This window comes from Anolis sagrei, chromosome 4, assembly GCF_037176765.1.
Source record: "Anolis sagrei isolate rAnoSag1 chromosome 4, rAnoSag1.mat, whole genome shotgun sequence".
Lineage (NCBI taxonomy): Eukaryota > Metazoa > Chordata > Lepidosauria > Squamata > Dactyloidae > Anolis > Anolis sagrei.
The window spans coordinates 172,840,139-172,867,951 of NC_090024.1; the positions used below are offsets into that span (position 1 = coordinate 172,840,139).

At 39.6% G+C, this 27,813-nt stretch overlaps 1 protein-coding gene across 5 annotated transcripts in view; it reads left to right on the plus strand.

The window, feature by feature from the left end:
- Nucleotides 1–27,813, plus strand: part of GLIS1 (GLIS family zinc finger 1) — a 220,509-nt gene that overhangs the window by 161,650 nt on the left and 31,046 nt on the right. For all 5 annotated transcript variants that reach the window (XR_009631356.2, XM_060773532.2, XM_060773530.2 and 2 more), the window contains 3 exons: nt 3,885–4,046; nt 14,680–14,790; nt 17,542–17,674. Coding sequence is in view for 4 of the 5 variants with exons in the window: in XM_060773532.2 (XP_060629515.2) it covers nt 3,885–4,046; nt 14,680–14,790; nt 17,542–17,674 (406 nt within the window). In the remaining variant the exon portion in view is untranslated. The remainder of the gene's footprint in view (nt 1–3,884; nt 4,047–14,679; nt 14,791–17,541; nt 17,675–27,813) is intronic.

Consider the following 27,813-nt stretch of genomic DNA (forward strand, 5'->3'; position numbering starts at 1 on the left):
TAGTTCTGTCCCCCGAGCTAACTTTTGGGTGGCCAGTTCTTGGTGAGAACAGCGTTAGAAACTCACACTAAAAGGGTGTAACAATAAACAAAATAATTTAATTGTAAGAAAAACCAGTACCCTTTTAGAGTTCAGGGGAAAGTTGCAAAACAGTTAGCCTTTACTCTCAATTTATATCTGTTCTGGTTTTCGCCCATGTTCTGGAAGGCACTGAGAAGGGTGGCAATTAAAACATGACTGGGTTGTTGTAGGTTTTTGAGGTTGTATAATTTGGAATTGTTCTAGAAGCATTCTCACTTGACGTTTTGCCTGCGTCTGTGGCAAGCATCCTCATAAGATGTGAGGTTTGTTGGAAACTTGAAAATTGAGTTTATATATCTATGGAAGGTCCAGGGTAGGAGAAAGAACTTTTGTCTGTTGTAGCTAGGTGTGAATGTTTCAATTGGCCACCTTGATTAGCATTTGATGGCCTGACAGTTTTTTAGGTGTGGCTTATTACTGCCTGGGAAATTAACCTCATTGCTGACACCCAGGCTCCCTTGAAGGAAAAAAGGAAAGGCTCCCAGGAATGGAAAGGGGAGCCTCATAATTTCCCCATTTCCTCCAATGGGCCGGATCTAGCCACATTTTTCAGCCACTGATTGAAAACGGCTATCCGGCTACCTACCCGTTTGTGGGAGGAATGCGAAAATGAATACAGGGGTCTACTGGTATCCGGTCAGTACAAATGAATCGAGGTTCAGCCAAAATGCAGAAGCCTAGTGAGTACTATTGATGTCCCTTGATACATGGCCACAAAATGTGCCAAATACCAACTCACAGCAAACTTCAATTCTTTTAACCTTCAATCTCCAGACAGAGCAATAAAGAAGGAGTGGCTATTTCTGATTCCCACACATTTGTACTCCTTTCTTATCTTTTCTCATTTTTTCTCTTTCTTCTCTTCCCTTGTCTTTCTCATTTCAAGATATATTACACAATCACAGCACTCACTCCACAAACCATACTCCCTGTCCTTTTTTTTCTCTCTCTTGAAAATCCTAGTCACCTGCACAATTGCTTTCCTCTTATATGTTATCAATAAATCTCATAATCTGGAAAAATAATCTATTTTGATATTTTTCCGCTGCCTCCTAGATTTTGTGAGCCATATTCTGCACACCTTGATACCTGGTGTTTACAGTTTTGACTCTACAAACAGTAACTTGCCCTCTGGTAGAAATAAATCAGAGACACATTGAGGTCCTGCTCCCTTAGCACACATTTGAGCTAGATTCCCCCGCCTAGAAGAGCCGTTCCTTAAACATGGAAAAGTATTCTGCAGGCGGGTTTAGAGACACATGTCCCAAGCAAGCATAGTAGTGAAGTGCTGCATACCACACTGAATACATGACTGTTCATCTGCCAAGTTAGGAATTAGAAGTCAAAAACAAACCCTGACTTCTAGAGTCCAACTTGTTCGGAGAGTGTTAAGCCAGAAAGCTCAGTTTGGACATAATGCTAAACAAACTAGTGATGGGTTTCCTGGTTTGTTTAGTTGCTCTTTCTAGATATAGGAGCCAGGCACGAACAGTTAGGGAGTGTGTAGAAGCACACTGATCATAAATGATAATTCAGAATTGTCAGCAATAATTGTTTATAGTTACATGCAAACTAGGCCTATATAATTTGATATTTTCATTAATTTTGTCTAGGCTCTGTTTGCATATATTAAAAACTTCATATTGCTGTATGAGCAGGGCAGTCCTAAGTAATACATGGCATTAAAAAGTTAAAGCCCAATCTTTTGAATGCCTGTGATTTCATATGGCTTTAAATATTTGTTCCACTACTTTTATCTATGTCCAAGAAAAACAGAAGTAACATCTCAGATAACATTGAATCTTGTGACTTTAACATTGTCACCTTTTCTTTTCATCCAGTATGATTTTTTTGGCATATTTTGCCTGATGAAAAAATAGTGGAGCTTCAAAAGTTTGCATTATTTGTTCTGTGCATTGTGGATGGCCAATTAAAGAATTGCTCTTAATGGATTTTATTTTGTGTATGGTTAACCCAGCCGCTATGAGGTACAGCTGCTGCATCTGTCTAGTGTCTACCATGTATCTCAATCCCTACCCTTTTGCCATAGTTGAATTATGTGTCTTTTGTAACTGTATTGGTTTAAATAAGACTGTGTCATAGCCTAGCTGCATGCAACAGAACAAAGGCTTATCCTTGATGCCTTGCACCGGGACTATGGCGCATTTGGCTGGGAGTCAGCTGCATTAAGATCACTACTGACCAAAAGGTCATGAGTTTGAAGCCAGCGGTCGGAGTGAGCTTCAGACCATTTGTGTAGCTTGCTGTCAACCTTTGCAGCCCGAAAGACAGTTGCATCTGTCAAGTAGGAAATTTAAGTATCACTTATGCGGGGAGGCTAATTGAACTAATTTACGACACCATAAAATCTCCCTTTGGGGAGATGGTGGTGGGCTATAAAAATAAAGTTGATGTTATCATCATCATCACCACCATTATTATTATAACGTATTAAAATCCAACAATAGTAATGCTAGCTAGTTGTTGTCTAGTGATGAGAGTGGATATGAGAGATGCTTTTTTTGGGGGGGGGGGGTAAATATGTATTAATTTGAAGAATAATGTTCTCTTTCTTGTATTTGTCTAAAGTGGTATATGTGCCGTCGCGCCTGGGGGCTATTCTCAATAAAGGAGGGATGGACGTGGCACCTTTCCCCCAGGGGATTGCTTCTTGCCCTCCTATAGGAAATTGGAACTCCCCAAAACCCCAAAACGCTGTAAATAGCTCAAAATAAGTTTTATTTATCACAAAGTCATTTCTTCAAAGCAATGAGCTGGAAAACTTTAGAGGGGTTAAGGAAAACATACATTATAGTCTCAATTAGTCCTGGGTCCAAGGGGTTTGAAGCTGAGAAGCCTCACCAAGAGTCCTCTTTCCTCAATGGCTGTGAATGCCGGAGCAAACCACAACCCCAGTTCAGATGGCCTATGTTTTGAAGATTCAGGAACTTCCTTTGGTGCCAAAAGAACCGGCTTGAAGGCGCCTGGGTCTCCTCAATAATTGTCCAGGACGATCTGGACATAAAGCATGAGTCCCAGGGGTAAAAAACCTCAGAACCGATGCTAAGAGGTAACTTAAATCAGGGTCCTTTAGAATCAAGTCTTTTACTCACGTCCATCTAGTACGAACTCCGATGGCAGAATGAAAAGAAAAAGGAAGTTCTCCCCTCTTGCAGGAAGAGGTGGAGCCAAACAGTACTGATTGACAGCAACAAGCAATCAATCCATACAACTATACATAAGCAGTGTAAAAAGGGGCAGGATTAAGCATGATACAACAGTTTAAGTCTTACAACGAACAGTTCTATACATAGGTGGCACCACCACCACAGTATATAGAGCCATGTTTCTCTTTATCTCTCACTTTTCATGTTTCTGCTATGCTACTCATTATTCAGAATAGTGAGTTTTTGTGCTTGGCAGCCAAATGTCTGATTCCTCTCAGTAGCTCTGGTGTCAATACTTCATGGTGTTCGTCATGTTGAAGAAAATGTCCCCCCGTAAGCTGAACACTTGTTCTGTCTTCATGTTTAAGCTTCTTTACTTAAACCATATCCTGAAGCCTTAACACCATGTATGCAAGAACACAGTGTTACAGACGCTTATGCCATGTCGAGTGATGGATTAAAGCAGCAGAGCAGAATGTGTTTCAACCATAAATGTCAACAGATGTTCTGAATTCTGTTTGATTTGTTGCATGTCCAGTTGGATTGTTGTTTTTTTTTCAGACATTATATTCATTATTGCAGGATGTGGTTTATTTAATAAAGCTTTACAGTGGGTTTTTTATGGCTTTATTGTAGTTTGAAGGGTGCAACAAAGCATTTTCCCGACTTGAAAACCTTAAGATCCACCTGCGGAGCCACACGGGTGAGAAGCCTTATCTTTGTCAGCATCCTGGCTGCCAGAAAGCTTTCAGCAACTCTAGTGATCGGGCGAAGCATCAGCGAACACACCTGGATACTGTAAGCATGACGTTATTCTATATGGCCTTCTATGGGGCGCAGACATCTTAGTGGGGCTTTTCCTTTCTTTCATGAAAATTTAGCATCCTAGTAAACTCTAGTGTGGGAAGAGGAATGGGAGCAGTCGTGCACTTTTAAAACGGTAATACTTGAATAATATATTGAAAAATTCTGTGTGTGCTTTCTTTTATTTTTAAAGTATTTCTGCTTCATGCTTCTCTCATAATCAACATTGATTCCTGGATGTTTATCTATATAAATAAAAATGTAGTGTTCATTTGTGGGATTAACATAACTCAAAAAACACTGGACGAATTGACACCAAATTTGGACAGAATACACCTATCACGTCAACAAGTGACCATCACTCATAAAAACACTGAAAAACACAGCAGAAGAGACTTTAAAAGCCAAAAAACAAAATTACATTGCAACTCATGTGCAAAACCACATATATATGCGCAAAACCACATATATATAGTATTGTCGAAGGCTTTCATGGCTGGAATCACTAGGTTCTTGTGGGGTTTTTCAGGCTATAGAGCCATGTTCTAGAGGCATTTCTCCTGACGTTTCGCCTGCATCTATGGCAAGCATCCTCAGAGGTAGTGAGGTCTGTTGGAATTAGGACAGTGGGTTTATATATCTGTGGAATGGCTGGGGTGGGGCAGTTAGCATTTGAAGGCCTGCCTGAGCCTGGGAAAATCTCTTGCTGGGAGGTGTTAATATGTGCCTGGTTGTTTCCTCTCTGTTGTTTTGCTGTTGTAATTTTAGAGTTTTTTAATACTGGTAGCCAGAATTTGTTCATTTTCATGGTCTCTTCCTTTCTGTTGAAATTGTCCACGTGCTTGTGGATTTCAATGGCTTCTCTGTGTAGTCTGACATGGTGGTTGTTGGTGTAGTCCAGCATTTCTGTGTTCTCAAATAACATGCTGTGTCCAGGCTGGTTCATCAGGTGCTCTGCTATGGCTGACTTCTCTGGTTGAAGTAGTCTGCAGTGCCTTTCATGTTCCTTGATGCGTGTCTGGGCGCTGCGTTTGGTGGTCCCTATGTAGACTTGTCCACAAAATAGACAACCTCACTTACAGGAAAATGGAGAAAAACATGGCTGTCCATACCAACAGACAGAAACAAAAATTCCACAAACGCCAAAAGCAACAACTGAAACCAGAACTGGATACATCACGGACCATCATCAACCTGACAGACAGACAACTCTCTGAAGACCAAGTATCCATACTAGCTAAAGGAGGAAACTTTGCTGTAACCGCCACCAGGATCCCAGTAGAAAACATCATTGCCAATGTTGAATCAGCAATTTATCGCCTCCCCGAGGAAGAAGCAGAAGAAGTACGAGCAGAAACAGCAAGGATCCTGAAAAAGGCAAAACTTTCCTCCAGTAACATTACTAGGAAGGAAAGACAAGCCATCAGATCCTGATATCCTCATTATGCCAGCAGACAAGGGGAATGCCACAGTAATCATGCATACAGAACAATACAAGGAGAAGATCAGAAAACTCCTGGACCCTACTATATACAAAAAACTCAAGCAAGACCCAACTGCCAAAATAACCAGGAAAACCAACACTCTGATTAAGAACTCCTCAATAAACTTTGACATACGACAACAGCTATGTAAATCGGAAGCCCTTCCACCCAGGCTTTATGGACTCCCAAAAATCCATAAGGACTCCACCCCACTCAGACCCATCGTGAGTGCCATTGGATCCCCCACATACGACCTAGCAAAATTTCTTGCTGCACAGTTACAAAGCCATATTGGGCTGACTACACACTACATCAAGGACTCAGCCCACTTCATAGAAAAAATCAGCAATCTCAAGCTAAATACCAACGACAAACTGATCAGCTTCGTTGTGGTATCTCTATTTACCATGGTCCCGGTAGCAGACACCATGGCACTCATCAACCAGAGGTTCCCAGAAGACATCACGGCTCTGTTTCACCATTGCCTCACCACCAGTTACTTTCAGTGGGACAATGAATTCTACGAACAGAAAGATGGAGTAGCTATGGGGAGCCCTCTCAGCCCGGTCATAGCTAACTTCTACATGGAACACTTTGAAAAACAAGCCCTGGAGACAGCAACCAAAAAGCCCACGATATGGTTCAGATATGTGGATGACACCTTCACCATTTGGAGCCATGGAGAAGAAGAACTCAACAGGTTCCTGGACCATCTTAACAGCATCCACCCAAACATCCAGTTCACCATGGAAAAAGAAAATGAAGGAAGACTGCCTTTTCTAGATGTCCTCGTCATCCGCAAACCAGATCAACAATTGGGTCACACCGGCCACACACACAGATAGATATCTACATAAAAACTCCAACCATCACCCAAGCCAAAAAAGAAGCACCATTAAAGCCTTGGCAGACCGTGCAAAAAGAATCTGCGAACCCCACCTCCTCCAAGATGAACTGAACCACCTCAACTGGCCTCTCCAGGCCAATGGATACTCCACCTCAGACATCAGAAGAGCTGCAAGACCAAGAACAAGCCACGAGAGTCAAGATGAGGATCCACCCAGAGGAAAAGTGTTCCTGCCATACATCAAGGGAACCACTGACCGCATAGGGAAGCTGATGAGGAAACACAACATACAAACAATCTACAAACCCACCAAGAAAATCCAACAAATGATACATTCAGCAAAGGACAAGAGGGATCCTCTCACCTCTGCAGGAGTCTACTGTATACCATGCAGCTGTGGACAAGTCTACATAGGGACCACCAAACGCAGCGCCCAGACACACATCAAGGAACATGAAAGGCACTGCAGACTACTTCAGCCAGAGAAGTCAGCCATAGCAGAGCACCTGATGAACCAACCTGGACACAGCATATTATTTGAGAACACAGAAATGCTGGACCACACCAACAACCACCATGTCAGACTACACAGAGAAGCCATTGAAATCCACAAGCATGTGGACAATTTCAACAGAAAGGAAGAGACCATGAAAATGAACAAAATCTGGCTACCAGTATTAAAAAACTCTAAAATTACAACAGCAAAACAACAGAGAGGAAACAACCAGGCACATATTAACACCTCCCAGCAAGAGATTTTCCCAGGCTCAGGCAGGCCTTCAAATGCTAATGAGGGTGATCAGTTGAAACATTCACACCCAGCTGCAGCAGGGAAGAGCTCCTTGCCCCACCTCAGCCATTCCACAGATATATAAACCCATTGTCCTAATTCCAACAGACCTCACTACCTCTGAGGATGCTTGCCATAGATGCAGGCAAAACGTCAGGAGAAATGCCTCTAGAACATGGCTCTATAGCCCGAAAAAACCCACAAGAACCACATATATATATATGTGCAAACACACATATATACACATATACACACACATATACACACATATACACAAAGAAAACACATACTGGGCCACAGCAACGCATGGTAGGGGACAGCTAGTATTCAAGATAAAATTTAAAAATTGACTTGGTATTGTAAATAGGAAAAACACTTTCTCACAGGAGATAATAGAGCCAGCAGCAATATTTGAAATGCTGATAGGATGGAAATAGTTCCATAGGTCTAACTGAAGGGGGGCGGGGAATAAGGATAAGGTCCCTTTAGATAAGGCTATTGATCCCCTGCAATGGAATTTTCCTTCATTCCCCACATTTCTATCATTCCGAAGAAGATCTTTGAAAATCCTTGACACTTAGAATGCTTATATTTTTGTATTCCTGTTCTCTTGTTATTTTTGCCTCCCCCCTTTCTTTGAATGTATAAAGTGTATTTTTAAATACTCAACTGATATTTACAGTTAATGCAACTTTAGAAATTTCAGGACTGGAGGAACAATTTCATTGGGAGATGGCACAATTCTTATGGGTGGGATAATACCCCCATTTTGTCCCCTACTAGCTATACTCCTGAAGAGTTTTACACTGAAGTTAAATGACAACAAAGTTGGAGCCAGACATGTCATTTGCAGAGGACATTCCAAAACCAGGGACACCATTATGAAAAAGTCTTTTCTCTGCAGTAAATTTCAGTGAAGGATGAAGTCTATGGCTAATGACCTTCAAACCTGTGTAAAATGATATAAGAGTAAGCACTCCTAAAGTTGCTTGGAAACAAATACACACCATCCTTTGGAAGTATGCTGTGAAGTACACTGGCAGTCAGTGAAAAAGTTCTTAAAACTGGTAATACATATTCATTGAAAATTATTATTATTATTATTATTATTATTATTGTTGTTGTTATTATTTCCTTCATTTCTTCCTTGCCCTTCTCCCACAAGGGGACTCAGGGCGGCTTTACATAAGCTTCAGTGATGTGTCAACATATACATTCGATTAAAAACAGTAAAGCTTGATTAAAACATTATAAAATCATCAAAAAATTCATTTAACATTCAACTAACACACCGCTAAAACCAAGATCCAACCAAACAATGTCGTAATGTCCTCTGGTCAATGCCTCTAGTCGAACACCTGGTCCCACAGCCAGGTCTTCAGTTGTCTCCTGAAGGACAGGAGGGAGGTGGCCAGCCTGATGTCTTTGGGAAATTGCCCCACTTAGCAGTCTTTTACCTGTGTCCTGTGTGTATGCAATATTCCCAGTCACCTTCAAAGGAAATCTTGCATATAGCCATGTTCCAAACTGGAGATTACCCATATATAAATAAGATACATACAGTAGAGTCTTGCTTATCCAACATAAACGGGCCGGCAGAATGTTGGATAAGCGAAAATGTTGGATACTAAGGAAGGATTAAGGAAAAGCCTATAAATGTCAAATTACATTATGATTTTACAAATTAAGCACCAAAACATCATGTTTTACAGCAAATCATCAGAAAAAGCAGTTTAATACACGGTAATGTTATGTAGTAATTACTGTATTTAAGAATTTAGCACCAAAACATCACAGTGTGTTGAAACAGCTGTGGATCTGGGCAGGAGGCAGACTGCGTTAGATAATACAGGACGCTGGATGAGTGAAGGTTGGATAAGCGAGACTACTGCAAACTAAACAGAGGCTGGATGGCCATCTGTCAGGGATACTTCGATTGTGCTTTTCCTGCATGGCAAGGGGTTAGACTAGATGGCCTGTGTGGTCATTTCCATCTCTATTATTCCATGATTCTATACTGTTGAAAGATTCTTGGCTAAACTAAGGCTACTGGAAGGGTTCCTATTACAGTGAGCCAATAACATATCACTAACTGGCAACTTTCTTTTCAAGGCTTTGCTGCCCTGAATAGAATAGACATATAATTGGGACAATATGGAATTGTGTTATCCCAGCTAGCTCAGAAGTTATGGTGTTTCTGCTACAAGAGCTATCATATATATATATTGATGTTAGTAGCAGAACACCAAAGTCCAATTCACTGTTGTTTTGTATTTTGGCAAATGCAGCCTAAGTTTTCAATGCAACTTTTCATGGTCCCCAACGCTGTCTCCTCCCAAGCCCATTTTAGAAAACAGAAATGGCTGAGCCCTCACTTCATTTTTTTTAAAAGACCTGGTAGTTTATGTTTAAATAGCAGGTCAGAGGCTCAAGGGTTTCTGAAGACATATTTTCTCATCTTGGAGAAAAAATGGAGGGGGGGGTGATTATTGGGAGACCACCCCCAACAAGAGCCCAGAAAAGGCAAAATTGACATTTAAACCATCAGAATTTGCTTACCCCTGAATTAATGTGACTTTCTGAATAAACGCTCTGCATGTCTAAATATGTTTCCTGTTATACTAGATTTTGGTTGTTGTCATGATTAGAGAATGTGATCATTCTGTTTAAAAATCTTGCATGACTTTGCTATAATTGGAAGTGGAAAGCTTTGGTGATTCAAAAATAAAATACAGTTGGCTACAAATGGTAGTAAACAACTGGCAATGTTAAACTCTTGCATATTTTTCCTCCTCTGTCTTCCACCCAATTGTTCACTGGCCTATTCTTTGCATGTCAACTGAAAGGATAGCCGTCCTCCTGAGATGCCACTACCAACTTAATTATCCAGAAAAGGACAAGAGCATGCCCTTGTTTAGCAGGTGTTATCTAAAACTTATAACAAGAAAGAGTATCCCCAAATACAACAGGACATCCAAAGTCCTTGCCAGATTTTTTGTAAGTCTTGAATCAGAAATTATGTTACCTTAAATATGGCCTTTAGGTGCAATGCAGTAGCACCTGATGGCTTCCATGCCAGCAGGCCCGTAGCCAGGATTTTGATTGGGGGGGGGGGGGGGGGCTGAATCTGAGTGAAAGAGGGTCTAGCCTAGCAAACCTTTTGTATCGTTACCCCAATACTCCCATGCATATGGGATATATTGAGTATAGTGATAAGATCATGATATGAATAAACATAGCAATTTAAATAATGCACCAGTAAGGCCTTTTCATGAACCACCATGAGAATTTCGGGGGAGGGGGGGCTGAAGCCCCTCAACCCCCCCCCCCCCCCCCCGGCTACATGCCTGCGTGCCCAGTGGAATGGTAAATCTACTCATTTTAATCTGAACTTTCATGGAACTATTCTATTTCCAATATAGGGTTAACACCTTGAATGACTTCTTTAAAGTTTGAATTAAATGCAGAGTAAATTTACACTACCATGGGGCTCAGTAATTGCCCCTGAAGTTTTGGAGTGTATTCTTCCATTTTTTTCTCCTACACTTGCTTTCAGTTCTATGATGAAGCTTCACTACTTAAGATATGGAGCCCTGGTGGCGCGATGAGTTAAACCCTTGTGCTGGCAGGACTGAAGACTGACAAGTCGGAGGTTCAAATCCATGGAGAGTGTGGATGAGCTCCCTCTGTCAGCTCCAGCTCCCCATGCCTCCCACAAGGATAGTAAAACAACAAAATATCTGGGCATCCATTGAGCAACATCCTTTCAGATGGCCTATTCTCTCACTCCAGAAACGACTTATAGTTTCTCAAGTCTCTCCTGACATGGAAAATAAACTACTCAAGATAGTCTATAGAAGTCCATAGTACCCCTCAAACTGTGGGCAACTTATTATTTGAATGATGGCTATTAATGCTTCCACATTTGCTAGGCCATTTTAACTTCTCCAGTCAACTCACATTTGAAAGCAAGGCAGATTCTTAAGTTACTGATCCAAAGTGCATAACAGCAAGACTCCTTCCTTTGTCTTTTTGAAAGAGGTGAATATGTGGTTTAACGTTTGGCCGGGTGTTTATGGGGCAGAAACCTGCCGATTAATTGATATTTACTTTTAAACTAGCTACATGTTTCAGACAGTGCAGCATTAAGGAATGTGTAATGTACATTATGCCTTCCAAAAACAAACAAGTCAGTCAGTCAGATTTTCCAAACCCAGGCATACTTACAATAACAATGTTTTATTTATTTGAAAGTCAGCTTTAGAAATTTGAATTTGTAATTACTTCTAAAATGTGGCACTTTTGAAACTTAATATACCATCTAGGACGCTGTTTTGTGAAGTTTAATGGCTTGATGTTAATATAAGGGGAATGACGGGGAGGGGGTGTCAGACCGACTTGAGTCACATAAATAATTTTCTAGACTTCATAGTATACACAGAGCCTAGTTCTTCTATCTCCCTGTATCTTTTTATGTGGCTGCTGTTACAAAGAGAGCCTTTAACTTTCTGTTCTCTTTTTCTTTTTTCCTGTCTCTTTATCTCTTTCCTCATCTCTCTTGTTACTGTCTGAGATAAGTGCTGAAATTCAGCAAAAAGGTACAGTAATAATTTTCACTAACCGTTTTATCAATGTTCCAGTTTACCTTTCCACACATTGGTGGAAGCTTTTATTGTGATCACATCCTACATAAGCTAGCATTCATTTGTTTACATTAGCGATCATATTAATTCCCTGAGAATTTTAGCTTTGCAATGCTGTTCTGGTTTGATTTTTGATTTGCCTTGGATTATAAAAAGTAGATATAAGCAATCATGAATCCTGCATGCTGGCAATAGCAATCCAAATGCATGTAACAGAAGACTTGCAGTTAATGGAAACAAACCCTGATCCCCTCTATATGCCTGCTGTGTAACTGAATCCTGTGTGAAAGTGAGATTGAAAAGGTTTAGACTAACATAGATGGACTTTTTCTGATCTAGTTTCCCCATCCTTAATAATGCGTTACTTTAACTGGGGAAATACTCTGCCCAGTTAATTCCACTAAGGAATTGTTTAATGGTTTCCATCATCCTTCTTCAAATTTCGATCCTCTGTGTGTTCCAGGCGCTTTCAATAAATAGACTTTCATATGTAAGTTTCTGGGTACATATCAGGTTAGCCTTTGGAGCCTTGAGCTGCTGAATGATCTTATTATTCCTTTGGAAATTTCCTGCTAGTACAAGGAGCAGGGCTACTTATTCCTCTGGAGGCACCTACAAAGAAAAAGGATTTATATGGACTGCTTAGTTCTTATTGGATGCATGTGGAAGTGATTTGAGATTCCAAATGTAGGTCAATCTGTCATTTATCTTCTCTGAAAGGAGAATCTGTAAATAATTACAAAGAACTGTTAGAATGTGCTGGGTTGATCAAATAACAGATTATTAGGTTAGGGTTAGGTCTGGGGCTGCACTGAAAACTGGATTGAAATCTACCTTTTAAGGAAGAGAGAGAAGATGACTCTCTTTATTGGGAAGATTTACTATTATTGTTGTAATCCAGAATTGTTTAGTTTTATCCAAAATGAGGGGAAAACTTTCTATAGAGCTCAAAGACCAATGGAAAGTTGAATGTTTTCACTCTCTAGTTTGATCATCATAAACATCTAGTATCTTAGCATAATGACCTACATTGTGCAATGTCAAATGTATTGAGCAGTGGTGAGGAAGATATACCACAAGGTTAGAATTGCCAGCAAAATAAAAAATAAGGAAAACGGATAATAAAAATTACCAGTTTTTCAAAGTAGGGCAGTTGAAAGCAAACATCATTTAAAAATTAGGACAATGTGACTTGGGAAATGTTTTTCAAATAAATTAGAGCTTTCAACCTGTTGGTTTGCAGTTTGTTTGCAGTTGATTGTTTCTGCTCTCTAGGGCCACTGAAGTGATGTACTGGAGATATAAATGCCATCTTTTCAAACCAGTTTTTAAAACCAAAAGTCAATGGTAACCACCCAGTGGAAACTCAACACAGATAGAACCAACCTATTGTCCCTTGAAGGAGAATATTATGACAGAATTATAATGATGCCATACAAAAATTCCTGTCTCATACTTACCAAGCCAGTCTCTCAAGGTGGTGGATCCTCTATTGAATATCCCAGATTCCAGCAGGCTCAATACAGAATTCTGTGTTCCAGATCCCCTGGCCCCAACACGTTAAAGAATAAATAATCAATAATCAAACTTTATTTATATCCCGCCCTATCTCCCATACCAAAGGCAATAATTGTAAAATTTAAAGAAAAATCACCAATAAATTAATTTACAACACTAGACATTATATGACATGAAGTTAAAATTAAGCAATTCAGAACACACATTAAATTAAAAGTTTTCTAGGTCAAAACTGACACCTTGAATGGAGTTGAGAAACAAATTGGATTGCGTTGTAGTTAGTTCAAAACCAATGACATATGCTTTCTGATTTGACATTGTGCAGTGTATATATATCAGATAAAACAGTTTGAGTGCTACATTTTACATTAATGATAGCATTTAAACATTACTGCAATCAGGAGGTAATTAAGTCATGGATCACTCTTGAAGTCTACCTACCTTACTTTAGAAGGGATCGCAATTGCTCACTAGTCAAAGCTAGGCAAAGGTATCCTTGGCCAGAACTATCACCTGGGCCTCAAGTAACAATGTTGGGTTCAAGATCACTTCCTAGCATTTGGTCTATATTTCTCTGCATCAACGATTATATAAGGTTGCTAGGTTTTGAAATCCTTTGTGATGTAGTGTTTGTATAAACCAATTCCTTCTCTGTTTCTGATACATCCAAATGCTAAATTGGGAGAAAAAGTGTCCAGTAATCTATTTTGATCTTTTGATAGATAGCTAAACTGTATTACTACATCTGATCTTTGTTTTTAAAACTATGTGCTTAATTGGCTTCTTAAATGGGTTTTCAGCTTAAAAATTAAAAATATTTTTTACAGTACTGCGCATTGATTTCAGAGTCTAGAAAGCAGAACAGCAATTACCAATAAATAATACATCCTTCATACATACCTGCATACTCAATCGCTTGTATATACTGTGTAAAATTAGAAAAGAATATGGATAAGTAATATTATTTCATCATTAGTAAGACATCCAGGTATTGTAGAATTTTCAAGATCTGGGATAATACTTCTTATTGTAATTCAATCCTGTTCACCTTATCCACAAAATCACATTAAGTATCCAGATGTGTATAGTGCTTTGAGCATTTGGACTGAGTTCAGGATAAAAGTACTAAATCTGCTCTTTGCCAGGCTTGTTAGTAGAGTTATACAGTTACATTTGCACAACTGAGCAAGCAACTAAAAGCTTTTTATAATATGCTTGCACATCGCCAACAATCCCTGAACATTTTATGTCCTGACCATAATAGTTCATACCTTGAGGGGGACATTTCCAAAGCAGACATCCTTTCCAAGTTATCATTTCTTCTTCCTTTTCCACATGCTTACAGAAACCATATGCTTGTCAGATCCCCGGGTGCTCCAAACGCTATACTGATCCAAGTTCCCTCCGAAAACATGTGAAAGCTCATTCTGCCAAAGAACAACAGGTGCGTAAGAAGGTAAGACCAACAAGGTGAAGGAGAGCAGTGGGAAGTGAATGCTTCCTTAAAATGATGATTTGGATGGTGATTCATTTGTCTTTTAGAGCTTTTCATTGCAATGGTATAGATAAACCAGAAACTGCATTTTTTTTCTTAACCTTGTAATGTTTGTGTGTCTTAAGCTATGCCACTTGGACGTTATTTTGAATAAGATAAAATCATCTTTTGATCTGAGCAATCTGCACTGATTAGTTGGCTGCTATTCAAATCCTTAGTCCAATCTAATGAAGCATGATTATAAACACTTGGCAGAATCTGAATTTTAGAAAAATTAAAAAGAAGCTGAAATATACTCAATTGTTTTAGACGTCAAGTTCGTATCATTGTTTTTTAATTGGTTTAATTTTTTAACCATAAAAAGCCCAAAAATTTCATTGTTGATTAATGTAAATGTCATAAGGAGGGGAAAAAACAACGCTGACTACATTTACTGATTTTCTCCCATCGTGAAATGAGCTCTGGAATGTACTGTGAAATCAAACAGCACAGGATTGGTTTCATTATTTGTGAGTCTCCAATTGTTGCAGAATTAGGAAACTTTCGGCCTTTTATTGCATGTTATATATCCAGTGAGCACATCATTTCCTATCTGCCCATCCATCAAATGTGTGGCTCTGTTTCTTCTTCTACTGCACACATGAGGACAATCTTATAAAGTTACAGTCTTTAAGGTAGTCTAGTCACTCTTATAGTAAAGGGAGGTTTAGCTCCTTTAACATGGTTCATCAACCATAGGGCTCCTCTAGACAGGGCAAACGTTTTGGAAGTTTTGGTATTTCCTGGAAATTCTTGACAACAGTGGTAACATTTTCTTACCACTTGGAGTGGATTACTTTTTAAATTTTGAAACATATTACAACAATAAAATATGCTTTGACCCATTCTCTTTTTAAATTATTAGTTTTGTAGAGTTATTGTGTATCAGTTAAATGGCAGTTTTGTATTATAGCACTATCTGTCAGGGGTGATTTGAACGCAATATTCCTGCTTCTTGGCAGGGGGTTGGACTGGATGGCCCATGAGGTCTCTTCCAACTCTTTGATTTGATTCTATAATTCTATAATTCTGAATCCTATGAAGTGCTTCAGCAAGGGTGGTTATCTACAATGTGCTCTGCATTCTCCGCAGGCAATTTTGCCCTGGGATCTGGGACACTGGGATCTACCGCAGTGCATTAAATGGCTTAATTCAAACTTTCCTGCTTCTTCATCAGTGATCTGCATACCCTTTGCTCTGTACTGCAACATGACTGGCAGTGTTTTGTGGCTATTGGAGTTTCAAATTCATCAAATGATCAGTGTAGATGAGCCCTAAGAGACAGAGCTTGGGAAAATTTGTGTTTCGGATAACAAATCCCTTATTCACCCCACCAATATGACCACTGCCTATGCTACCTGGGAGTTTCCAAGAACTGCAGCTACAGTACATTATTTTTAATTGTTTGTTTTCAGGTCAAAAATAGTTATGACAGTCAGGAAATCCTGTTAGGAAGAATATAAATCAGCAAAAATTTGGCATATTCCATGATATTCAATTAAGGAGAATATTAGTTATTTGTCCTCCTTCAGCCACAGGAAGCTGCCGTATACTTAGCCATACTGTTGCCCCATCTAATGATTATTATGACTGGCAGTAGCTCTCTAGAAATCCAGATAGGCATGTTTGTCCCAGCCCTAAATGGATATGGTAGAGATTGGATTTTGGTATTGTAGGCAAATTATGATCTCTTAATGGCTCTTCTCAAGTATGTAGTGGAATTTCTCCCTTTGTTTTGGCAGTGCTGCATCAAGGAAATCTACATTTCTTTTCACAGAATAAAATGAAGTAGTTATTTAGTAGTGGTGGTTTAAACTGCTCCAGCCAGCACTGCTGACTATCTTCAGTCTTTATTTTGAGAGAGAAAGACAAGCTGCCTGTAGGACAGAACGTTCATCTTATTTGCCCAGATCTTTAAGTTTAAAATAACTGAGCCCCAAGGGAAGGCGGAATGCAAAACTGTAAACTTCAAAACAATAAGCATTTATTAACGGCCACAGCATCAACTAGTTGTTTCTGTAATTTGAGTCTTGTGTTATGACAAAAGTTTGGCAACATCAGCATGTTTAAAAGAGAATTAGAAATGCTTTTCTTTCTTAATTCTCCTCTCCTGCTGTTTTTAATGTGATCGACATTGTGGTTTGCAAAGAGCATGCTTTGGACACTTTTGGCAGTGCATTAATTTACATGAAAAACAGCTGACATATCAGCAGCACCACTTGCATATTACTAATAGCCCGCCATCTTGCCAGCTCTATTCTGATAAGTGCAAATATCCTCCGCTATCAAATATCTTTCCAACTATTGCAGATACCGAAGTGATGCAATCCTTTCTAAAGAAGGAACATAAGATGCTAGGGGGAAATCATGTGCAACTAAATTAATTCATAAAATTGTGACAAATATAAGAAAACATTATGTGTCTAAGAACCAAAATACTGCCAGTTTCAGCTTACCACATTTAATTTGTGTGCTCAAGAAAACCCAAATTATCTCTAATTAGAAGCACTGAGTAACTCATAGATCCTTAGTTATTACAGTGCTGGGAACAATGACATTTTGTTTCTTCTTCTGTGTGTTGGCTATAAGTAGAAGGGCATGTGCATCTAATTAGCTGGAGTTCAGTTCTGCACATTGAAATGAAAATCTTTTTGTTTTATCCTCTTCTTATAGCTACATTCGTGCTCTGATGCTGAACAGGATATAATAAGTGAATGCTTGGCCATGCAGCAACTTCACCCTTCTTCGCAACACATTTTGGATGGGAAGTGTGGGCGATCAATGGGCCAACATGACCTAATAACAGGTGGGAGCATTTCTGATAAATACCCTACAGTATAAATATCATGGGAAACTCAGCAGTAAGTCCCTGATCAGTGACAAATCTCATCAGGTAGATCTGTACCAGATGACTATCTCTTGGTCCACTGTATCTCACCGTGAACTTCTCAGACAAAGAATGAGATATACTGTAGTAAATGCATAAATGAAACATAAGCTGTACTGTAGTCAAAATAGAGCAAAGAGCATTCACTAGTTACCTTGCACTGTTACAGAGAGTATACACGAAAACTTGAAAAATGCTCCCAGAAATAATTTTTGGTGTAAATAGCCTTCCTGTGACTTCTTGATTCCAGCAACGTGTTTATGTATTCGGTAGTAAATTTATTCACATTTTCACCACAAAGGTAGTCCTCAAGCAGATCGTTTAGAAAAATTAGGCATTTGCTTCTAAGCCAACATCCACAGCAAATCTATTACAAGTTGATTATCCCTTAGTGCAGTGGTTCCCAACCTTTTTTCCCCACCAGGAACCACTTTGACCAGGGACCAGTCTTCAACATTAGTACCAAAAGGATTATGAATTGGTTTTTGGTCAACTGTAGATTTAGTGCTGATTCAGAAAATTGCATTGAATAGACTACATCAGCTTTAGTTTCTGATTCAGAACATATGCTATCAAGTAGTTGGCATCTGCTTACCCACAGAAAACAATATTTAATAATCTAGAGCTGATGTGGTCTATCTAATGCAATTTTCTGAATCAGCACCCCAAATAACCCCAGGAGCAAGCCTAAAAACGAAGACACCAAAGCACCCTCACTTCCAGGCATCAGGAGGAGGGAGGAGGAAGAGAAGCAGCAGTCAGGAGGTTTGTTGTCATACCTTTTGTGGGTAGTCAGCCTCTCCCCTCCGAACATTCCTGTTGCCCCAGCACTATAAGAGGGTGTCGCAAGACCAGTCATTCTCGTTGCAGTTCTGTAGTAATGGTGAAGCCGTGGACCATATTTTACTGCTTGGGGACCACTGGTGGTCAGCAGGCCACAGACTGGGAACCACTTCCTTAGTGGGACCAAAAGTGTTTTGGATTTTGCAATCTATGAAATGGCCAAAATGCAAATGCAGTTCTCAGTATGAATCCACACCTTTCTCCATTTCTTCTTTTCTTCAGCCATATGTCTCATTCATTTGTTACATGTACCATGTGTCGGAGACTGAGGATCTGAGAGACTGAGGATATAAGGAACATGATACCTGGATTTGGGGCAAAGAGGAAGAGTGTGTACTGTACAGGAGATCTATGGCGGTGGTGGTGGTGGTGGGGGGGGGGGGTGACCAGCTTCCACCTTGCAAGCAAGCAAGAGTGCTGCTACCATCACTTTGAAGGCAAAAGGAGGTGACTGGTGACAAAAAATGGATTTGATACAGCTATATAAACCTAGTAATTCATAAGTAAATAGTCAGAGCCTTGTGGGTGGGTTTGGGTAATTATGGGTGGGATACCAGGCTGCCAGAAAATGTATAAGATAGAACACAAAATGCTAAATATGTTCTTTTTTCCACCTTAGTAATTGGAACCAACAGGTGGGTCTCAAGCAGAGGTAGAATTCCATTTGAAAGGTTACTTAAGTAAAACATTTGGTAACCAAGATTCCTGTATAGTCTACACACTAGACTACACAGGCTTCAAAAATAATGTGCAGTCAGATACACTGTATAATGCTTCCTTTTATTCCACTTGAAAATACTTGTTTATGCTGGGTTGTTTTCCTAGAGAAACCACAGCATTAAGGTACAGAGTGCTGTGCCACTGGGATTACTTGGATTACCAAGAACCTTTCCCACTAAGCTAAGGCAACAGCATATTTTAAATATGTCAAAGATGAAAGTTAACACAGAGAGATGAATCATTTTTCAAGTCTCCTATCCCTTGTGCTGAACTTCAAAGCAAGCCTACGCTTCATACATAAGTAGAAACTATCTGAGAAAAATACTCTATGTAATCATAATACGTGGACTTTACAAGACTGCATTGTTAAAAATATTCATGTAGTTGTGCTTTAGGATTGCATCACTGAAACGAGTGTTTATGAAATTGCTTTAAGAACCTAAGACCAGTCCTGCTGGGAAAAACTGAGGGCATGTCTAGTCTAGAATGCTGTCACCAATAACGACTAGCCAGATAAGTCTTTGGGAAACGACCAAGCCGGGAAATAAGGCAACAGTCTTGATTTCTTTTTCATTGTGATAATTGTTTTATGCTTGCCTCCCCACATTTGATAGCCCCCACGTCTTTTGGACTACAGCTCCCATTAACTCCAGAAAATATGGGTAGTGATAAAAGACAGTGGAAGTCATTCCTTGAAAACATCAGGAGGGCAAGCGCTTGAGGGAGACTGCTGAATACAGAATGTATCCAATAGGCTTGTGCATTTCGGCTGAACCGTGATCGGTTTCTGCTGGCCGGATACTAGTAGACCCCCATATCCGTTTTTGTGCACCTCCCGAAAATAGGCGTGCAGCTGGATGGAGTTTTCGGACTGCAGCTAAAATATTTGGCTAGATCCGCTCCATTGGCGGCAATGGGGGGGGGTGCTCCCCAAGCTCCCCTTCCTGTCATTTTAGGCAATGGCCTCATTTGTTCTTATATCCTTCATTAAGACCTGGATTAAAAGCATCAGAGTTATGATACCACTCTTTCTGCAATCCCTTCCCTTCTGTCTGTAGAGGAGACTGGGTTTAATGCTTATTTAAAGCTGTTTCTACTCTAGAAAAGACAGGCACGATTGGTAATCTCTCTCTCCCTCCACAGCATGGAGCTTTCCAAGGAATTTTAAGGAGGCTTGAATCCCTACTTTCCAGAGCAGGGAAGGAAGAGCAATCAGCGTAGATCTATCCTACCCTGGACTTCCTTAAAAAGCCCTCTCTTTTCTCTTGATTTGCAGGCCCTAGAATGGTGCCTTCCCCCTTTTCCCCCTCACACTTTTCCTTCTAGTGGCTGCCTCACGCCGAAGGGAAGCAGCCACTCTGAATCTGTGCACAAGCCTGGTATCCAACAACTCTGTATAATAGAATGTTATTGATGCCTATCTTGATTTTCAGGATATTCAAAATGAGCTTATTTAGATCTTGCCAATTAACATTTGTTCTGATTGTATATGGCCCTATTCCTACCAAATAAAAGTTTAATGGGAAGACACTGAAGATCACAGGCTGCTTTCCCATTAATATCTTGGGTTACAATTTATTTCACTTTAGGTCCGAGTGAGAGTTTTCTTTCAAAGACTCTAAACCCTCTTGTCCCATCCTTCTCCCCCTACACTCCCCTCCAGCAGTATGGGCAAATAGCTGTACTTTCTAAAAAAATGTTATTGGAATTAGGTGAAATTTGCCCTTTATTATAATAGTAGTCCTTTCTAAATCAATGAAGTCTGCCAACTGTCAAATAGATTTAGAGATATTGATCCTGGGAATGATGGAATCTTTTAAAAGGAATGCTTCTAATAACCTTCCAACCATTTATTTAAACATCTAGCTATACGATCCTCCTTCTGAGAGGACCAAGTTTCATACATTTTAGATCAGTAAATGTTGGAGTTTTATGCAAGTGGCAAAATGGAGAGCCAGTGGTGTGAGTGGACTAGGACTCTAGAGGAAAGGGTTCAAATCCTGTCTCAAGATAACTATAAAGAACCAGTTTTCTATTATTTCAGGCAGAATGCGTGCAGAAATACTAAAACCATTATTCACAGAATGAAATTTCTTCTTGTCCACTTTTATGGAGATGGCATCATTTTTTTAATTGAACATCTGTCTTTTGCAAAATGGATATAAAATTTTAGAAGCAGCCCAATTCATTTTGGACCACTTTCCTCTATTTCTGTATTTTCTGGAATTGCCCCCTTCCATCTTACTTTCCCCCACTCACCTTTCCCCCCTCGTTATTTGGCAGAACCCTAAAAAGTCTTTATCCCAGATGATCTGCGAAGCTAGTTTAGTAACAGATGTTAGTGCTAAAGGTTAAACCATTTAGATTTTGATGGATGACATGTATTTATAAACTGAAGTGGCTAATGTGTTAAGAAGCACAAGGCACCCACTTCTAAGTTGTGATGCATAGCAGAGGAATGACATTTCAATTGCTTACGTACTGTACATTGGAGATTGTTCTTCATTGGGGAATGAAATATCTGATGTTTCACCCTTTTGGATTATGCCAAGGAGACAAAAATCTTACACTGTGTTACAGCGATGTCCGTGAGTAATAATAGCTTGTGCAGAATGTAACATAAGGACTTTGTCAGAAAGCCAGCAGAGACTTCATTGACTGCATACAATTTTGTGTCTGGGTGACAGGGTTCCAAAGAGGGAAACAGCCTTCTGAAATGGTCTTATCTGAAGATGTGTTATCAGTTAGTGATGACAGTCATAAGCAGCAGCAACAACAAAAATCTCTATTTACACTGGAGTTGTGTAACATTTTGATAAACCTGTCCATCACTATTAGGGCAGTTTGGAACCCTATGAGGGAAAATTGTAACCCCTCTGAGATGTGAATTTGTGCACAGAGGGAATGCAGACAGCATAATTCCTGAAGCTTTAGTCTCAACTTTATACTTGTTCATCAAAATGTGTGAGTCTACATACAAGGCCTTGCTAGAAGCTATACTGCATGTGAAGGAGCTCCCTTTAAACATTTTAATAAACATGCCTTGCTCAGCAGTGAAGTAATAACCATTCCTATCCACTCCCATTCATTTTTTGAGGAAATTCATATCCGTAAAGGCCTTGTGTCTTCCTTATAAGTTTTTACTGCTACAGAAATCTGAAGTTCCCAACAGTGGGAACTCAGGTCAAACTTGATAGGTATTATAGGTAGTAATAATAATAATAATAATAATAATAATAATTTATTTATTTGACCAGTCATATGATCATTTCAAAATACAACACGAGTAAAAGACAAGGCAAAAAGGAGAGGACAGCATCTGACCTTCTATTTACAAGGTATTATAGGTGCTTACATATTAAATGTTGTCCTTACTTGAATCATGGTTCCATGCAGTTGTTACACACACCTCTATGTCTGTCAAGCTATACATACATATTGAACAACCTCAAAAAAGCTTAAATCAGCTCCATATATCTGAAGTGTTCATAAGAAATGTCAGAAATTTAGCACAAAATGACACCTGTGATCCAACTCTTGTGGGATAATTATTGGGATAGGTGGGCCATTACTTTTTTTGAATAAGGGAATTTTATGCTTAGCTGTAGCCTAACTGAATTGTTGTGCTAAATATAGATCTTTAGAGGTTAAGTGCACTATAATCAATCCTCTCAACTTCTGGCATGATTCTATCCAAAAAATCCCGCAAATCTCTTAGGAAGACAGGGGGACAAATGTCAGCATTCTGGAAAAAACACAGACCACCAGCACTGAAGCAATGGTCCTCCGCTATTAACTTTGCTGAACTGACCATGTTATCTGAATGCCCAATCACCGTATCCCACAACAGTTACTATACTCTCAACTCAAGAACAGAAAATGGAATGTTGGTGGAAAGCAAAAGAGATCTTAAAATGAACTTAAAGCCAGCCTTTAAAACTATGGCATAGACACTGAGAATCAAGAAGCTCTGGTCCTTGAGCACTCTAACTGGAGGTCAGCTGTTAACAACAGTGTTGTAGAGTTCAAAGAGGCACAAATGGAGGGTGAAAGGGAGAAATGTGTCAAGAGGAAGGCGCATCAAGCCAACCCTTGTTGGGACTGCCTTCCATCTGGAAATTGATGTCCTCAGTACAAAAAACCTGAATAGATCTCTACAGTCACTTACGGACCCACCACCAAGACTCTACACCTGGAAGGCAGTCACAATCGGCCACCAGTGATAGCCTGTGATGATGATGATGATTCAAAAATGATATCCAGGGAAAATAATTTTTCAAAGGAAATAAATTCTTTTAGCAAATAACCTGCAATCAGCTAAGTAATTTATAAATAAAAATTATGAACATGATGCTTACACGTTTTATTCTGTTAATGAGTAACATCTTCCAAATGACATAGTCTATATTGTTGTATAGGGGGAAATCAAGAAAACCACTCCCCACAATCCTGAAATATAGTTCAGGACCCACAAATGATTGAGCTATGAGATGAATTACATAGTTACAAATACTTCACAAGGCAATTTATGTTAGATATTCATTTCTGTGCAGAGACCACCCCGATGCATCAAGGCAAAAGTGTTTATTATTGAAATTAGACAGTAGTTTCTCACTCAGCTTAATGGCTTACAATTTAAATCATGGGAGGGCAGTCTGGCGATCCCATCAAAACCTATGCTGTGGTTGAACTGATGGGAACTGAATTGATTTGAAAAAATTGTGCTCTTTTTTAAAAGAAAGAATGAAAAGGAACTGATTTTAACTAATTTCAAAGTCTTGTATGAGTATAAGGTTCCCTCATAGCCCATAGGGGAGTCCCACTGATGCAGTGGTTCTCAAACTTTTGATAGCTTGAAATTTATTTTATTAGTACATTTGTATCAGATAGGAAGAACCAAGATGGATGCAAAACTGGAAAGGACAAAGCTCCTGGGCCAACAGCTAATCAGAGCTCTTGGCCACTTTTCCCCCAAGTCCCAAATCTGAAAGGAGGGAAAGCAGAGATTACAAACTCCAGTGGCCTAACTTGCACAATGCTGAGAAATGCAGAGCCCATCTTTCACGTATTTTGAATTACTGCTGGAACAGACTGCTAAATCAAAGACACTGGAGGAGTGAGGACCAAGAAATTCACCTGTTTTGCTGCTACCACAGTTTTCTCCTGCTACTGTTCCTCCCCCCATGGTTGGGAAGATGGTTGGGAAGATGTTCACTGGCAGCCGTGGCCATAGTATTTGCTGTTATAAAAAGAATAGATTGCCCTGTGGTGGGAGGAGAGGGACTCTGGGAAGGGTAGAGTTTGGCTTCTTGCTCTTGACTCTTCAACTCCACCATTGAGGGGAAGGGCTACTGTTTTCTGTTGTTGGGATGTGTATTAATCTTAAGATATAAAACCAGCAGTGGAATGAAATTGATGCTGGTAGGTACTATATTTGTATCAGTGTGATTAACATGATCAAGTTAGATCGAAACAGAGATGTGTGGCTTCATTAGCTGTACTGTATTTTTTATTATTCAGAGCTAAAACCCAAAATAATTGTATGGGTACTGGAACTGTTTGATTTTTTTTCTGACTGAAATTAGTTACGTAATTAGTTTTTCACATCAATATTTTTGCACAGTATAAATCAAGCATAATGCCAATGTTAGGAATCATGTGCCATGCAGGCTACATGGGGCTTTGGGAAGCATTGATGAAGTTTTCTCAAAGCACAGCAATACTGTTAAGCAATACTATTTTTCATTGAAGAAAAGGAAAATCAAAATCTTGGGAGTACCTAGACCTCACTTCTTATCTTGTCAAAATGGCAGGGGTACAGCCAAATGTGATCCATTAGATCCAAAAATGGCCCTTCGAATGATCTCTGGCGGCCCGCTTCTGAAGTACAGGAAACTACAGTTATTTGGTGCAGCCCTGCCCTCTCCATCCAAAACCTCCTTATATTGTCAGGGAATGTCTACAAAGAAGCTGCAGCTGTGTTAAAGTGAATGTGACTCCAAAATTCCAAATATCGGGAATTCTGGCTGTCTTAACAAGAGCTCTATAGTGTTTGTTGCTGTTGTTTATTTGTTCAGTCACTTCCAGCTCTTTGTGACCTCATGGACCAGCCCATGCCAGAGCTCCCTGTCGGCCATCACCACCCCCAGGCTCCTTCAGAGTCAAGCCAGTCACTTCAAGGATGCCATCCATGTACCTTGCCCTTGGTCAGCCCCTCTTCCTTTTTCCTTCCATTTTCCCCAGCATCATTGTCTTCTCTAAGCTTTCCTTTCTTTTCATTATGTGGCCCAAGTACTTCATCTTTGCCTCTAATATCCTTCCCTCCAATGAGCAGTCGGGCTTTATTTCCTGAAGTATGGACTGGTTGAATCTTCTCGCTGTTCAAGGCACTCTCAGAATTTTCCTCCAACACCACAGTTCAAAAGCATCTATCTTCCTTCACCCAGCCTTCGTTATGGTCCAACTCTCACATCCATAGGTTACTACAGGGAATACCATTGCTTTTACAATGCAGATCTTTGTTGCCAATGTGATATCTCTACTTTTCACTATTTTATCGAGATTGGTCATTGCTCTTCTCCCAAGAAGTAAATGTCTTCTGATTTCCTCGCTGCAATCTGCGTCTGCAGTAATCTTTGCACCTAGAAATACAAAGCTCTATATTATGCCCAAGAAAATGAGAATGCAAACATCTGGGCCTAAATCCACATATTAATTTGATCTATGCAAATGTATACCTGCAAGCCCCATGTAGCCCTCAGGCCTCTTTCTGCAGTAGATTTTTTTAAAAAGCAAAACAAAACAAAATGGATTATTTTCATTCCCAAACTTCATAACACACTCAAAATTAAGATGCTACATTTTTGCTCCCCCTAGCCCCAGAGAAAGTTCACAAACTGCAAAACGTGACCAAAAATGTAATATTATGTCATGTCTGTGGTTTTATTTAGGCATGGCACTTTGATGGGAGTGAAAAAAGTCTTCACTCCTAGCACAGGTGCTTCTCCAGTGCTAGTCCCCACTAAAAGTAGACATATTCAATAAATTGCTACGTGATATTACAGTCATTTTGTTAATTCCTACGCAGAAAAAAAAGCCTGCCTTTTCTGCACAAAGTTCTGGACATTCGAGATGAGTCTGCTCTTCTTGGGATTAACAACTGGATTTTGGCCTTGGGTCTTTCTTTTTCTTCATGCTAAATTTGTAATTAATACAGTCTGTGTTCCAGTCCAGTAATTAAATTAAGTAGCAGCTCTGTGATGTCTAGCTAGAATTCCTTGCATCTTTTAAATATGTCATCCGGCTGCCACTATCATAGGTTTAACAACTAGAGTGGTGCCAAAAGGAAATTATAACACCCTGGAAACACACAGCTGTCTGATATATAAAAGAAAGTGGAGTCAGTGATAGTGTCTGAAGAGAGAACGAGTGATAAAACAATATTTTTCCAACTGTTAGCAATAGACTGTCATATATTCCCCAGAGGGACCTTCGCATAACACAGAATAGGTCTTGTGGTTTGTAGCCCTTCTTGTAAAAATACAGATATCTGGAAATAGGTTTAAATTCAAGTACCTCAGACTGTTCCAAACTCACTGAAGTTAATGGGAAAGTAAAGTCATGGATAACATCAAGCTGGGACTAAAAGATGTCATGATGTTTCATGAGATGCTCAGTATGAAGCAGAGCCAGTTTTGATTTTAGAAATCTGGAAAGACATCAGGTTGTCCAATTCAAGATGTGAGTCATTGGGTTCATATTCTTTCTGCCTTATTGCTGGTTATGATCAGTTCTTTATTTTACTCTGATGAGTGATATGCACACTCATGTGGCACACACAATATATTCTTCCAAGTGGGACAGGCACGCTGAAAATGTGCCTGTCCCACTTGGAAGAATATAGTGTATGTGTCACATATAAGACTTCTATCTTATTTGTGACTAGGGAGGAACATAGTATGAATTGGGAAGGAGAGGACTGAAACAGCTATTATTGTCAGTTCACTGGGGCAATATTCTAAAGTTGGTTGGATACACATTTACAGAACATAGGTTGGACACACACACATGTTATGCTATTCTCTATCTTCTCCCAGATTTCAGTGGAGATCTTGGCATGTTTCTCAGCCAGGTGTAGAATTTATCATACTTCCGGACCTTTCACACTACACTACGTTATATTACTACAACTATACTTTAACTGCCATGGCTGTATCCTGTGTTATTCTGAGATAGGTTGTGAGGCAATGGAGTTCTCTAGCTAATAATGCTTTAAGGCCCTTCCCTAGATTGCAGATCCTAAGATTTCATAGGATGGAAGTGGAAGCTATAAGTGTACAGCATCATAGGGCTTTGAGAGAATGGTGAGATGGGAAATGGGAAGGAATTCAAGGGATGCAGCTCATGAGAAAGACTTAGGCAGAACTCAAGACACACTTAACTATGTATTTGCCATGCTTTTGTACCACTATGGAATGAGAGCTGTTGTTCACAGT